This window comes from Hemicordylus capensis, chromosome 4, assembly GCF_027244095.1.
Source record: "Hemicordylus capensis ecotype Gifberg chromosome 4, rHemCap1.1.pri, whole genome shotgun sequence".
In the NCBI taxonomy this organism is placed as follows: domain Eukaryota; kingdom Metazoa; phylum Chordata; class Lepidosauria; order Squamata; family Cordylidae; genus Hemicordylus; species Hemicordylus capensis.
The window spans coordinates 124,240,644-124,256,160 of record NC_069660.1 but is presented as its reverse complement, the minus strand read 5'-3'; the positions used below and the strand labels follow the sequence as shown (position 1 = coordinate 124,256,160).

Below are 15,517 nucleotides of genomic sequence, written 5' to 3'. Positions count from 1 at the left end.
ACTATAGCACTTGGCGCGGTCCTTGTTGACCCGGGCGACGACTGATCCGGTATAGATTTATTAAAGTTACGTCTCACCATATTGTTGATGGGAGAGGCACTCTTTGTCTGGCTCCTCTGGTGAGACCTGTCCAGTATGGTTGGACCTCTGGCATAGCTCTCACCTTCCTCAGAGCACACAAGCCCCACAACCACGCCAAGGTAGTGCCTCACTGGGGGATGTTGTTGTTGTTGTTGTTGTTGTTACATTTATATCCCGCTCTTCCTCCAAGGAGCCCAGAGCGGTTTACTACATACTTGAGTTTCTCTTTCACAACAACCCTGTGAAGTAGGTTAGGCTGAGAGAGAAGTGACTGGCCCAGAGTCACCCAGCTAGTTTCATGGCTGAATGGGGATATGAACTCGGGTCTCCCCGGTCCTAGTCCAGCACTCTAACAACTACACCACACTGGTTCTCTAATTGCAGAGGGATTGGGCAAAGGGCTAGTTTTTGGTGAATAGTTGAAGGTTTAGTTTCTTTGAGGAAGATTTGGGGCATAAAGTGGGATCTGGGGTGGAAGAGTGTGGTGAGGTGGTAGTGCCTAATGGGTGAAGGCTACCACCCAGATTGCAGAGGGATTGGGCAAAGGGCTGGTTTTTGGTGAATAGTTGACGTTTACTCATCTTTAAGGTTTTCCCCTATAAGGTATAATGGAGGTTTCAGCAGCCCCATAAGTGCACTTGGAGGGTGCTGGGGTGGCCCAGAGTGAGTGGTGGTGTAGTGCACATAGGGTGCCAGCCACTCCCATGGGGTTGCTAACCCATGGGGTACAGGGTTCTGTTGTTTCTGAGGTGGTCTGAGTGTAGATTCTATGGTAGCAAATGAGAGTGGATTCATGGCTTGTATTGAAAATCTCATTTACTACCAGAGAATCTACACTCAGAACACCTCAGAAACAACAGAACCCTGAACCCCATGGGCTAGAAACCCATGGGAGTGGCTGGCACCCTCTGTTCACTACAGCAACACTCACTCTGGGCCACCCCAGCACCCCCCAAGTGCAGTTGTGGGGCTGCTGAAACCTACATGATTTCCTATGGAAAATTCACTATTTCCTATGGGAAAATCCACCAATTCACCAATTTTCCTATGGAAAATTCACCAAAAACCAGCCTTTTGCCCAATCCCTCTGCAATTTGGGTGGTAGCTTCTACCCATTAGGTACTTAACTTAAATTGAGTAGTACCTCACTGCTTTGCGGGTGGGAATGGGGTGTAGTTGGCACATGGCAGTTGACAATTGGCACTGTCTAAAAGACAGTCAAAATGAATAGAAGAAACGAAGGTGTGTAATGAATCCTCATAAGGATTCATCGAGTGAAAGTTATTATACACTAAAGAATCCGAACAGTTGAAAAATAGTGACCACACATTTTGCTCCATAACTCCACTTCTATAAGGGCTAGAGCTTAGCTTTTTTTAAAAAAATGAAAGCTGGGAATCTGGGGAAATTATTAAGATAGATCTGAAACCCGAATCGATTCGAATCAAATCAGCCGCGATTCGATTTGTACCCGAATATAGCCAATGAACCACAGGGGTGATTCATGTTGTCTCCGAATCACCCGAATCAGGTAGATTCGGGTACAAATCTATTTGTATCCGAATCAATTCGCACATCCCTAGTTTAAAGTCTTCCATTAGTTGTATTATTTATATAGGCAATTTTTAGCCTAGCTTCTCAACTCTTTTCATCCTTTTCCATGGTGTGTCGCTGTCCAAATGTACTTTTCTTTTTACACCTTTCCCATAAACCCGAAGGAGAAAAGTATTGATAGTTTTAAGCAGTTTTGATTATAGTAAGTGTTGCTATTCCAGAATTTCCAGAATAACTAATTATAATTTTCTGGAAATTTGACACTTCATCTTGAGGAGGATTTTTGTGAGAATGAGCCAGTCCTGTACCCACAATGTAGAGAAGATAATTTGTTAGATTTATAAATGTAACATAACCATCTTCTAGTTCAAGACCTTCCCACCCATGCACTCTCCTTACCACATAGTGAAATATTTGTTTTTAATTAGGGGTGGAAAGTATTGCATATATGCACTCACCTGTTTGTTTATAAAGGACTTTCTGATTGCAATTAATTGCTATGCAAAGTGAATCAATCAAGTAAATCAATCAGAAAAAGTAAAAAGAACATACAGTGAGCAGGATTACAGGATATAAAACAAACACCTTTGTTAATGGATTAAAATGGTAAACTTATATTTAGGATCTGTTATCAGGGGCACACCTAGATTATTTTGGTGCCCGGACCAGCACCTTTGCGAGCTCCCACCGCCCACCGCGAGGCCCCCCAAAACCGACTTTTGGGGGGTGTCCTGCTGCGGCTAACCTTCGTGCCATTTTTGTTTTTAAAAAACAAAGTCACTGCATGGCCAAGGGGTGACTGCGGGGGGGCGGCTGAGTAGTTGACCTTGTCCTCCCCACCGGTGGTCGCGATGCAGAGAGTGACCGCTGGGTGCGTCCTCTCTGCCCAGCGGCTGCTGTGAACTGCAAGGCATGCCTGCGTAGTTCAGAAGCAGATCGTCACAAGCATTTGATGTCACAGGCTTGGGACGATCTTTTTCTGAACTGTGCCTGTGTGCCTCGCAGTTCACATCAACTGTTGGGCAGAGGGGACGTGCCCAGTGGTCGCTGCCCCCATCGCTGCTGCCGGTGGGGGGAGGAGGTCGACTACTTGGCTCACACACACACACCCCTTGGCCGTGCAGCAGCTTTGTTTTTGTTTTTTAAAGGCATGTAGGTTATCCATGGCAGGCAGGCACAGGGTGGCTGTAGGAGGCCCCCCAGCCATTTGGAGTCCCCCCTGGACCTTGGAGGCCACGGACCAGGGCTGCACGTCTGTGGGTTAGAGCACCTCAGTCATTAGCCCTCTTTTTGTTAGATTGTTTAATTCCACCGTACAATAAAGTTTGGAGACTAAAAACTGTCTTTAGAATTTAATTTCCTGTTTGAGGAACTGTTATTGCTTGAATACAAATCAACTTGCTTTTCTTTTATCTCTCTTTGCCCCTCCCCTTTTTGAGGTCCTAAATATCTCAGTTGTATCTGCTCCTTCTCCATCAGTTAATATTTACAAACAATAGGTTTTTAAAAACATTTTGAATCTATGTTGTAATGCTATCAGGGATTTTGAGGTGAGGGAATGATAACGCCTCTTGCTTTGATTGGCTGTTGTCCTTACGTCAGAGATGACTGATGCAAGCCAAAGGGTCTCTTGTTGCCATTGACTGAGCTGTTCAGATCCTAGAGAGAAGAAGGGGTAAAATACAAGGAGTCTGAAAAAGGAGGCAACAAGAAGCTGAGGGGAAAAGTGACAGGAGTCCAAAAGCTGAAAAGGGAATACTCCTGAGCAATGAAAGGAAGAAAAGGAGTCTGAGAAGGGGAAGAAAAGAGAGAATAGGTAGAGGGAAAGGTACTCTGCATTATCAGAGACTACTAGAGAGGTGAGGGATATTAATTTAAAATAGCCAGCTAGATTTTGGCAACAGGCCTTTAGTAAAAACATATATCATTTTGAATTTGAAATACAGGCACAATGGTGCAGTAACTTTACAAGTGCAAATATTGTACCACATGTAGTTTCCAAAACTCATCAAACAGTTGTATCTCTCTAGCATATTATTTCTACTTTTCTGCCATGATGCTGTTGCCAAAAGTATGAAGGTGAAATTTGCTTCAATTGCATGAAATAAATTGGAAGCAGAAAATTTATGATGCAGAAATGAAAAAGCAAAACAAAACACTGACAAAAAGAAAAGAGAAAGCACGTTCCTAGTATTTTTGTGTATCCAACATCAGGATAGAGAAAATAAGAAATGGAGAACCTTTCCATGTGAAAGGAAAGCTGTTGGACAATAATTATTAGCCTGAAAGCATTTTGTTTCCATTGTTATGTAAAATGGTTTTAGCATGTGTGGCGTAATAGTCTGTTTTGCACATGTTGTACTTTCTGGGATAACCTCCAGCATTTTAATCAGCTGGCCAGACACTGGAAACATGATGGATTGGAAGATGTTTGATAGCTGAAAATTTCTAGCATGCTGGCTCACTCTGCCTTTATTTTCCACGTTCAGTGCTTTCCAGGTGGATATCATCATTGACATTAGACCATCTCGGCCAGACACCACACTTGTCAGGGATCTTGTACTTATCCTCAAGTGTAGAAAGTTTGTCAATTGGGTCATCAAGTCACATGACATTAAGGGGAAACTGGAAGCGATTGTAAGTAGATACAGCACAACTTCTTGTTTGTGGGGATGCATGGTGTTAAAGCATAACAGCATATGCTTTATGTGAATGACTGAATGCATGATAACAGACATCTGTCTGAATGTCTCCCCCTCTTTTGCTAATGTTGCTGGTTGTTTTTCCAGCTACTGTGTGATCTGTTGCTCAGTTAATGGGTGGTACGCTCCTGTGTGAGGGATGAAACTCCCTCATTTTTGAATGTCTGATATCCCTGGCAGAAGCACTGCATGCTGTTCCTTGCATGCAGATAAAGACTTCCCCTTTTGATTTTTCCCCTCAACACCTCAGTGAGGAAATTGTAATGGCTTTAAAAAACAATGCACACCCAGAAGGTATTAGAGGGATATGTTTCTCATTATACAAAGCTACTCTACACATTCCACTCACAGAATCCAAAGGGACTTGATGGCCATCATAACTCCCCTGCCCCCAACAGTGCACACACAAACGAAGCTATCTCACAGAAGAGTGTGCCACAAGCAAGCCATCAGTAGAAGTGATGGCAGTCCTGATACCTTGGAGGGAGAGGAGTGGGGAAACCCCATGGTTATAGCCTGGGACACCAACCAACCTCTTTATAATTTCAGGCCCAGTGTGAGCTTCTACTTCTTCTGTGCCCTTAACCTTAGCTACGAGCCGAGCTTCGGCTCTGGGCTTAATGCCACAGCAGTGCCGGGATCTGCATGGATCCTGGTGGTTCTCATGAGCAGCCAAGGCCAAGCATGGCTGCTTCAGCCTGGGCTTGGCTACTCGTGAGAACAGCCTTAAGGGTGGGATTTGTTAAACCTAGGGTAGATTAAACAGCTAATTGAGATGTTAATAGGATTCTGCAGCAGCTTTGAGCAAGGGGACGTAAGACTCAAGTGGTAGATACTCCTATCTCACAATGGCGTTGTTGCCAACATGATGATGATGTTGTTGCCAACATGTTGTTGCTGAGATATTGTTGCATGTCACTGAGTATTGGTGACTGATTGTCCATTTTGGAGCCACTACTTAAAAGCATTACTAGAATCATAGAACTTTAGAGTTGGAAGGGACCTTGGAGGCCTTCTATAGTCCAGCCCTTTGCTCAGTGCAGGAAACTGCTACTGCATCCCTGACAGACACCTGTCCAACCTCTGTTTGTAATTTTAAAGCATTGCTTCTAGTCCTGCCCTCAGGAGTAACGGAAAACAAATCTATTGCTCCTTATATGTGACAGCCGTTCAGATATTCAAAGACTGCTATCATATCTCCCCTTATTCTTATCTTCTCAAGCTAAACATACCCAGCTCCCTCATCCCTTTCTTAGGGGCATCTCTAAAGCATTTTGCTGATCACTTCTGGAAACCTCAGTCTACCTTTGGTCCATTCCAGCAGGGCTTTTCTTAAATAACAGTTTAGGTTCTTTGTTGAGTAGCTGAAAAAGTTTCAGTCTTTCTTATTTTCCTAACGTTTTTTATTCAGTGCAAATTGCAGTGGTTGTAAGAGGCAATAATGCCAAACTGAAAGGAACACCTAGAGATTAGGTTGACTATAAATAAAGTTGTGGGGGCGGTTCTGATATACAAGATAGATAGATAGATAGATAGATAGATAGATAAGGGAGTTCATTTTCTGTCTTTGAGAACCTCAAATCTTAACAGAAAATGAAGTCTGTCACTCACTGCTTGAGTAGGAAGTGTTTCATACTTTGCATTTGGTACTCAGGAACAAATTCACAAGTACAAAACACATATTCATCCTATTTATGAACAGTGAGGAAATGTATATATCAAAGGTTTGGCCCCAGTATACATTGGGGGGTGGGGCAGTGACTGAGATGTGTATTTTGCAGATATAAACCATAATCTTAATAGACAAGTGACCCATAAATAATTGTGCATGTGTATTTTTGAGCCCAGAAAATGGTAGATGTACACCTGAAGCAGATCTGAACCAACAGCCTAAGCAAAGGAGCGACATTAATGCTCACTTCTTAGGCTTGATCAGAACATTTTAGTTAATCCCTCCCCGGTAAAGTTGACTGCCACTTGAGATACTTATACCAACTCACTATGTGGAACAGAGAAACCAAGAATGAACACACCTGAAAGGTGGGCTGAGATGAATCCAAATTTTAAATTGCTGTTTTCACAACCCAGGTCTTTGGGTCTCCCTTGGGAGATAAAAGTAGATTACAAATATTAAATCAAATCAAATCTGTTTTGAGTGAGCCTACAACAAATTACTAAGAAAAAAGACTTCTTTAAAAGTGTGGTGTGTGTGTGTGTGTGTGTGTGTGTGTGTGTGTGTGTGTGTGTGTGTGTAAATCTGAATATACTTCAAAGTGAACTGCGTTTGACCAGTAAGTAAATCAACATCTAGTTTTTGGTACATATGTTTAGCTTGTGTTCATAACATAAATTACAAACATAACTTGTGAGTTTTGTCTCCATGAGTTAGGGAGACAAGCACTAGTATAGCACAAGAGCATAGACAGAACCCTCCTTGTGCTCTGGTTTGGGTCCTTTAATCTTAATGGGACTGTGCAAGTACTATAAGTAGAGAGGTAAACAATCCTAAAACATGGATAGGTTCCAGTTGTGACAATCATCTTCTGAAAAAAAATATTTGTTCAGCTGTTTTATCTACCAAGTAAAGAGAGAGAGACCAGGAAATCCGGCGAATTTAGTCAATTTAGTAATCTCAGTTAGTCCGAACTGTCTGTTTATTTGAAACATGTGTAAAAAATTGTATCCAGATTTGACTCTATTGAAGAGATCATCTTTTGGGCAGAGGCAGAAAGGGCAGGCACAGCTCAAGAAGAAGAACTCCTCTGCCTGCAGTGGGATTTGTAGCATGAACAATACCCTTTTTGTTAATGGATTTCCTTTCAGTACCACCTGCAGCAAACCATTCAGATGGATAGAGAGAGACAGCAAGATTACTTCATACGTTCTGTAGGAGTACCATAGGACCCTTTCCAATGAGGCTTTTGAAATATATAATTTTCTTTTTTTGGATGTGACTTTGGATGTGCTAACCTTAATTCCTAACCTTAATTCATGGGATAATAATTATTATTAGTGCACAAAGAATTAGGGATTGCCTCTTGTATGCCTGATTTTAAAAAGCATTTTGACATGCAAAAGATACTTTTTCCTTGCAATGTTTATATGATAAAGTGGACTTTCATATTTATTTTTCATATCATAAGATTACTTTTGACATCCTGACTATAAAGTTGCGCATGTGCAGCCAAAAAACCCCACATGTGTTGTGGTCAGAGCAGGACTGGGGGCACTGAGAAGGTGGTGGAATGTATGTGGGGAGGGGCCAGGTTTTGAGCAGAATGGGTTATTAAGGGTGGGAGTTGGGGCGCAGGAGTGGAGTGGGGCACACCAGGTGGGGTGGGGTGGGTGAGGCACACGGGGAATGTGCCCTGTTGCCCTAAGGGCAGTCTGAGCCTACTTCTCGTGACCAATCGGAAGGAGAGGAGGTGGCGCTCTCTGGACAGGGAGAGGGGGAAAGGGGAGCTGGGCAGCTGGCGCGGGGAGAGCCCAGCGAGCGCAGCAGGGCACACCAGGCAAGGGTGCACTGGGAAAATGCCCTGCTGCTTGGTGAGCCAGTCCAAGCCTAGCTGTGGTAGTGAGCTAACTGAGCAAAGAGGCACCTTTTAAAAGTGGTGATTATCTTTATTGAGCAGGGGGAGAGCAACTGACTCCAACTCCAGCACAGCATCCCTCCAGCGGCTGTTGCTGGTGTCTCCCTCATGTTTCTTTTAAGACTGTGAGCCCTTTGGGGGAGAGGGAGCCATTTTATTTATTTTATTCTTCTATCTCTATGTAAACTGCTTTGGGAACTTTTGTTGAAAAGTAGTATAAAAATATCTGTGGTGGTGGTGTCCCTGCTTCTGAAGCACAGGGGCTCACATGTGTGCTGCATCACATTCGGGGACATATTTTCCCACTGCACATACTACTTCTGGGATGTCAGCCACTGTTTACTATGTGCTGGGAAATACTGACATGGAAGTGTACTAAATGGTTATACAAAAAGTACAAAGCTCCATGCAGTGAGAGCCTCATATTGGTCCTTCCATGTTCCTACAATATAGAAGGGTGTAATATATTTTCTAACTCAACCAGTTCAGTTCAAATGACTTAATTGAACTGAGGTAGTTCATCAAATCTCAGCAACTCTAGGTTCTATCAGAATCACTCAAGGTCTTTAAACTTATTTTTCTGAGTGTTTTGTGTTATTCTTGCCTGAAGGAGCAAGATGCATCTCCTATTGTTTGTTTCAGTAAAATGCTTACATTTTACTCTTCTGGCAATGCATCACAATGAAGTGCTTTTCTTGATGGCACAATTAGCAGATATTATTATCAACCTTATTTTTCTGTTGTGCTCAATTTTAAGAGCCTCAGTAGCTCCCTGCCAAACTACTGGTAAATGAGGGGCGTCATAGGGTCCAATCCAGAATCCTTTCTTACCCTGTCAGGACAGTGAAGAATTCTGAATCAAGAACTAAACAAAATTCATAACATACGAAGGAAGAACATTCATGTAAGCCATCAGTGAGAGCCAGTCTAAATGTCACAATTGCCACACAAAGATGATTTGAAATTGAAATGGCTTGTGTATGATAGCAGCTTCCTCGTTACTTTCCCCACATTACCCCCCATTACATGGCAAATTTTCCCACCCCCCCACCCCCAATTATATGGAGGGTCTCCATTCTACTGCTCAATATAACAGTTTGTGAAATGGTCCACATGGTCGGAGAAAGCTACGTAGTAAGCCTCTATACTGAGCTTCTGTGTGCTATTTTGTAACTGGCCCTGGTTCCTGGTTCTTTCTTTGTTCTTACAGTAATTTAAGAAGAGGCTTGATTATTCTTTGGCATTATCAGAATGTTTTGTTCTTTATCTAAAAATCCTTATGTTGGCAAACAATGGAAAGTTTTTTATGTCTTTGTCTAAATGTGTGGGCCCAAGTGATGCTACTACAGGATTTGAGGGCTTTGGTCAGGTTGCACGAAGCAGTCAGCGCTTCGGGATCTGTTTTCTAGCCTCAGAAGCTCAATAAAACGAGTGGGCTTCAGTAAATGGGGCACATTTCATACCTAACACAGACATGGCATGGCAGGAGAAGGCTCCACACTCACATAAAATTTGAGGGCTAAATGTGAAATCCAGTGACACCACATAGCTGGAACCTTAGTCTCTTTGTTTGCATTTATATCCCACTCTTCCTCCAAAGAGCCCAGAATGGTGTACATGGTTACTCACAACAACCCTGTGAGGTTGGTTATGTTGAGAGATAAGTGACTGACCCAGAGTCGCCCAGTGAGTTTCTTGGTAGAGTAGGGTTTTGAACTTGGGTCTTCCCAGTCCTAGTCCAAAACTCTACCCACTATGCCACATTGGCTCTCTCAGGCCTCCGTATGCTGCCCTCTGTGAGCAGACCAGAAGCTCAGTCATATCCATTGTTCATCCAAATTATGTGTATCAGGTGCAAGTTCATTTTCCCATTCTTTCTTTTACAGGATAGCTTCTGTATGTTAAACAGGAGGTTAATACTTGCTATAGGGGCCAGTTGGGTAATTCAGTTCCTCACATGGTTTTTCTCACATTTTAATTTGTTATGGAAAGGATTACAAAATAATGGTTCATCAAATGTAACCTCTCTGGTTCCTTGACATTTAAAAATGTGTTTGTTATTACTAAGAAAAGCAGAAGTCCTAAAGCAGTCTGTCTCTTTTGTGTGCAGGCAGCAAACAGTGTTGGCTTTGGAAAAGACGCTGAACGCTCTATGGTGATGACTAAAACCATAATATCTAATATTCCTTCCTCTCATGAGAATTTGATTACTTGGGCCCATGATCATGGCTACCATGCAGTTACTTCTTATACAAAAGCACCTGTTGCTAATAGGTTCCATCTACGGCTTGAGGACACTGGTAAGGAGGAAGATGGATTGTGTCAAGTACAGCAATATTCCTGAGCTCTTTTTGGTCCAGTTTCCAAGGTTCTTGATTTCTCTAGATTAGTGGGCCTTTTCATGAGAGACTTTTGGGTGGGGGTGGGGGCAAACTCTCTTATTAAGAGACACCAGGTGGTTGTGTTGACAGGATTAATTTGTTAGCATTTCACTTTACATTGTAACATGTTTAGTCCATTTAGGCCTGCTGTAAACATCTGTGGCTTTGGTGCCCAGGAGTAAAAGTTCATTCACAGTTCAGTTATGGTTAGTGTCCCTGTCGGGACTTCCCGCCAGCCACGGGAGGGCCCAAGCACTCACCCAGTCATGGGGCTGAGAACACGAAGGCCACACAGCTCCTGGGTATAGGCAAAGCCAGCTGGGAGCTTCCCTGGTTGTCAGGGAGAGGTAGGACACCCAGGAACCAACAGGCCGTGGGTGGGCCAGCATGGCCTAGTAGGTTGACTCCTGGAAGAAGGCAGGGCCTCAAAAGCTGGCAAGAAGGGCAACAGCTGAAGGAGGGAAGATGTAGGCAGCTAGATTGGAGAGGGCAGAGGGTGGTTGGTATTGCCCTGATTGCAGGTCTATTTAAGGTTTGGATGGCCAGGGATGAGGAAGTTTTGGAGAGATGGTAGTGACTTGGCCCTAGAGACTCCCAATGAGGAGTGGTCTGACCCCTTTCCCGGACGGCTGGTGGAGGAATAGGGTGACAATTAACCCCCTAGCCAGCAGTTCTGAGGCAGTTGGAGATTGTGGCCCCAAGCAACTATGCAACAGTCCTAAATAAAGTAATAGGCTTCTGCACAGTTGTCAAAGACTATGGAGGAGAACATGGGGACTGGATTTTTAAAAAGGCAAGCTAGGGAAGGATGAGTTGAGATTTAAGGGAAGAAGAGTTTGCATGGGGAAGGATGGACCATAACCCTGCTGTTATTTCACAAAGGTAAGCATATGAAATAACTTGTTCTACTCTTTTGAATTGGGAAGGATCTTCAACAGCCAGGTCTGTGCTCCCCTCTCCCATCCCCAGAACGTATTTTTATACTCCTTTTTTTACTCAGGGGAAGGACATGCACAAAGATACTAGTGTTTAAAAAAAAAAATACAAGGCTTCCAACTAGAAAATGATGCACAGTTGAACCAGCACTGTGCTTCTTCCATGGACAACTCTAGGCAATTAATCTAGGCCTCTGCAATTATGCTAGGATCTGAAGAAGTGTGCAAAATAACAATTTAGAAAATTATAACCTCCCAAACATTGTGTATAAGTTTTCTCAAATAAGAGTGCAGTACTGAACATGCCATGGCAGCTTTTCAGCAATAGCAATAGCAATAGCACATTTATATACCGCTTTATAGCCGGAGCTCTCTAAGCGGTTTACAATGATTTCGCATATTGCCCCCAACATTCTGGGTACTCATTTTACCGACCTCGGAAGGATGGAAGGCTGAGTCAACCTTGAGCCCCTGGTCAGGATCGAACTTGTAACCTTCTGGTTACAGGGTGGCAGTTTTACCACTGCGCCACCAGGGAAATAACTGACACGTTTTTAGACATCTGTGCATTCAGTATCACCTAGATTAAGAGGTTCTTTTTACATTGCTGCCAGATAGGTTTGTGAACAAAATTAGAGAATCTACCTCTGTTATATAAAGTGGTATCTGGGCCTGCAGTTTTGAAGGGCAAAGGATGAAAAAGTGACTGAAAGGAAAATCTCCTGGCAAACAGTGCAGTGTAAATAAGCAAAATGATTCTGATGTTTCTTATTACAGAGAAGACCAAGGAAGATAAAACAATTCAACCACTAACCTCATGAATATTTTCTGAATCTTTGCTTATCTTACTCTAGAAGAGATGAATGATGAAGAGGACCATTTTCTTCCACCAGAGCTTACGGAATTGCTCCGTGACATTAACCCACAGCCTGCTCCAAACCCACCCTTGAGTGAAAGCGTTCCTTTCGCTTTCCCCTTTAATAGACGGGATGATAATCATAAAGGAGCCTTGCCATCAACTGATACAGTGGACACAATAATGGCCAGTCGTGACTTTGGGCAACTTCTCCCAAAAGTCAAAGAACCAGAAGAAGTTCAGGGAAGTGTTGGTGTTGCCCTGTCAGTGAAATGTGATGACACATCCATGACTGTAGCTGTAGCAAAAGACTCACTGGAGGTTGGTGTGACCTTTTAATTATTTGATAAATTAGGGTGGAGTAACTGGAATATGATCTAAAGGTTGAGTGTGTTGCTTCATGTCAAAGAATACACAGAGTCATAAGGGGGAATATGGCTGATATTGTTGCCCAACCAGTTCTCTGTCCTCTCCCAAAGCTTTGCATTTGGAATGGAACTGCATTCCCTCAGTTGCAATTATGGAACGGGTTTCCATGTATAACATTAGGGTCTTGAAGTCAAAGTTTATGCGTGATTAAAGTATGGCCCAAAACACATTGGCTCACATTGATGAGGAAAATTACTCCAAGTAGTCCCATTGAAATGCCAAGGACAAGTTAGGCAACCTTGTTTAGTTGTAAGTTTTAAAATCATATTTCAAGGTGTGGATAATTCTGTGTGCTGGTCTCTCTATTTAGGCTAGTGGTTATATTGGAACACTCTCACTGCTGGATCCTACATGCAGAGCTAAGACAAACAGGACCCATTTCATTTTGAAGTCATCCCTGCAAGACTGTGGGACTCGACGGATAGCCTCTGCCTTGAACAGTGTTGTGTATAAGAACTCTGTGAGTACTTTACAGGAAGCAAGACTTTTTGAGAGGTCTCTGTGTTGCAACCTAGTCAGACTATCCTTATTATTATGATTATTGTTTAGTTAGTGTGTCACAGAATTGTGTATGAGAGGAGACTAAGCCTGTAGCAAGAACTCTGTCATTTCCTGTGTATGAGTGGAATGGCTTCTAGCATATTCCATCTATCATGGCTGCTCCACTATTCTACTTCTGGAGGCATAAAGCTTTCTGCAGAGGATGGAAAGTGATGAACTCATGCTCTTTGCATCACTGCACTATTGAACAAAAAACACACTTAAAAGATGGCCCAGCTGGTGCTTCCCCCTTCTGCAAGGAGAGCTCAGTCTTGTCATAAATCCTTACCAAGAGGTTGTGTGGGCTGCCCAGAGCATAGCAGCAAATCAGCAAAATGTTTTAAGTATAATTGTATTGAAGAAACACCTGAAACAATTTTGAGTGGACGAATGCAGGCTTGCAGGTAATCCGAGGAGGCTTGCTCAAGACTCCATGCCCCACTCTTCAGAGTGTCTCCCAGCATTCTCTCTCATGACTAGAGTTCTACCCCTCCCAGAACTTAGAGAAGGAGCTAGAACTTCCTCCTCCTCAACTCTTAGACAATATGGGAAGCCAAGAGGGAAGGGTAGCTTCCATTAATAGTACCCGGGCTAAGGATGACTTCTCCCTGTCTCCCTTCCAGACTTTGAGCTAAAGGCTTTGACGACCAAACCAAATGTGATGCAGGAGATTCATGAGCAGTCTCCTAACTTCTATTTTTAACTGGAATACAGCTGTGGGGAGCTGTGAATTTAATTGGAGCAGTGACAGCAGGGGGAGGGGGGCATTTTTCTGACCAGAATTGCTTTCTCTTGCCTGCATGCCCCCTCCCCCAGCTCTTTCTCTTTCTGACCCACTCAGAAACCTAGCAGAAATTCAACAGCCTGTTCCATTCTGTTTATGCAGGTGGGAAAACTAATTGAGGCTGGTGGGACTAGGATCCACTTTCTGGCCTTCTTGCAGGGACAGTCAGCTGTCACTTTGTACTGAGAGTGTAATCATGTTTAAGACATAGCTTCCTTCTAGAAGCAGCTTCTGGTACTGTTTACTCTGCTCCTCAGGATATGGAGAGAGAGAGAAAGAAACATTCCCACCTACCATCTCCGGAGCAAGGGCCTGCCTTAAAAACAAGGTTCTTTTAGGGAAGTTGACCACCATGCTATATGTTTCCCCATTTATTCAAGTGCAAGAATAAAAGGCTGTGTGTGAGCTGCCTCAGTTGGTCACCTTAGGACATGAGCCAGCTCAGGTGGTTGGTATCCTCTGAGGGAACAAATTCTTATTGTGGTTTTTGACAAGGTTTACATGCCTAGAAATGGAAAATCGGTGATAGCATTGCAGTATTTTCAGCTTTCAGTGTGTTATAATGCATTTATTGTTCTGACCATTGGGCCTGCAGCAACCAAATTTACAATGGAGTTTTGAGAGATTTTAAACGTTGAAAAACTACTATAAAATTTCATCAATGGTGTCAGATGAATGGAAATGAAAATTGTCACAAATGTCCTCCAAAGAATACTCCATGAAGAGAGTATAGCAAGCTGTTCATTGTTACCCCACAAATTTTGGCTATTACACCAGAAGAGATGGCAAAGAGATGCAGAGTGACAGCAGCTCAAGTCCTTTTATTACATCTAATTCCACTCACAGAATTGAGCTATATCTGTGTGCATTCTCTTATTAATCTGGTCATTCCGACCAGTCCCTATTTTTTAAAAAATAAAGAATTGGAAGTAGAGGATTTGAACAGTCACAAGGGAACAGTGTTCAGGAAAATACAGCAGCAGTCACAAGCCCATTTACGGCCCTAGACTTTGTAAGCCTATTAACCTGGTACATCAGTTTGACGGCTTTCAGATACATTTCCATTGTAAAGCAAAGGAGCAGCATTATGTGTACTTCTTTTCAGGACTCCCTAGTATATGCTACATTTGTTAAGTGTATTCTAGAGTACAGTTAATGTATGCTTAGCACAGCTAAAATTTGAATCCAAGCTCAGAATCTGATTTTTCAGTTAGGTAAGCAGGAATGCAAAAAATTGTACTAATTTTCTGTCTTTGGCACTAGCTCAGCATTTTCACTATTATCTTGAGTAGATGTTGGCCAGCTCAGGTCAACAGGCAAGGGCATCTTTTGGCTTCTGAGATTTCAGCACATAGTGACAACATTAGCAAATACAAAAGAGTTTGTTATCCAACTCAAATACAGCTAAAGCAACCTGATCAGACATAGCCTGGTCCAATTTTTTTTTAAAAAATCCTGTATTGGCCAGACCTTCTGGCTGTTGATCTAGAGATGTACCCAACCAAAAACCATGGATCAACAGGCTGTGGAAAAATACACATCTGGATCTCAACTCAGCAGCTGGCCCACCATCTTTAACGTTGGGTTAACCCAAAACTTGCCAGTAGTTCTAGTTCACTCCAGATCCAAAGCACAGATTTTTTCTGACTAATGAAGCTCAGGCCA

The 15,517-nt window shown here is 42.9% G+C and overlaps 1 protein-coding gene across 5 annotated transcripts in view; it reads left to right on the top strand.

The window, feature by feature from the left end:
- TGFBR3 (transforming growth factor beta receptor 3) overlaps positions 1-15,517 on the top strand; it is a 260,627-nt gene that overhangs the window by 198,938 nt on the left and 46,172 nt on the right. For 4 of the 5 annotated variants that reach the window (XM_053247377.1, XM_053247380.1, XM_053247379.1 and 1 more), the window contains 4 exons: positions 4,125-4,272; positions 10,038-10,227; positions 12,098-12,420; positions 12,839-12,988. In XM_053247377.1, coding sequence (XP_053103352.1) covers positions 4,125-4,272; positions 10,038-10,227; positions 12,098-12,420; positions 12,839-12,988 — 811 coding nt within the window. The remainder of the gene's footprint in view (positions 1-4,124; positions 4,273-10,037; positions 10,228-12,097; positions 12,421-12,838; positions 12,989-15,517) is intronic. The other variant, XM_053247378.1, reaches the window with a different exon arrangement.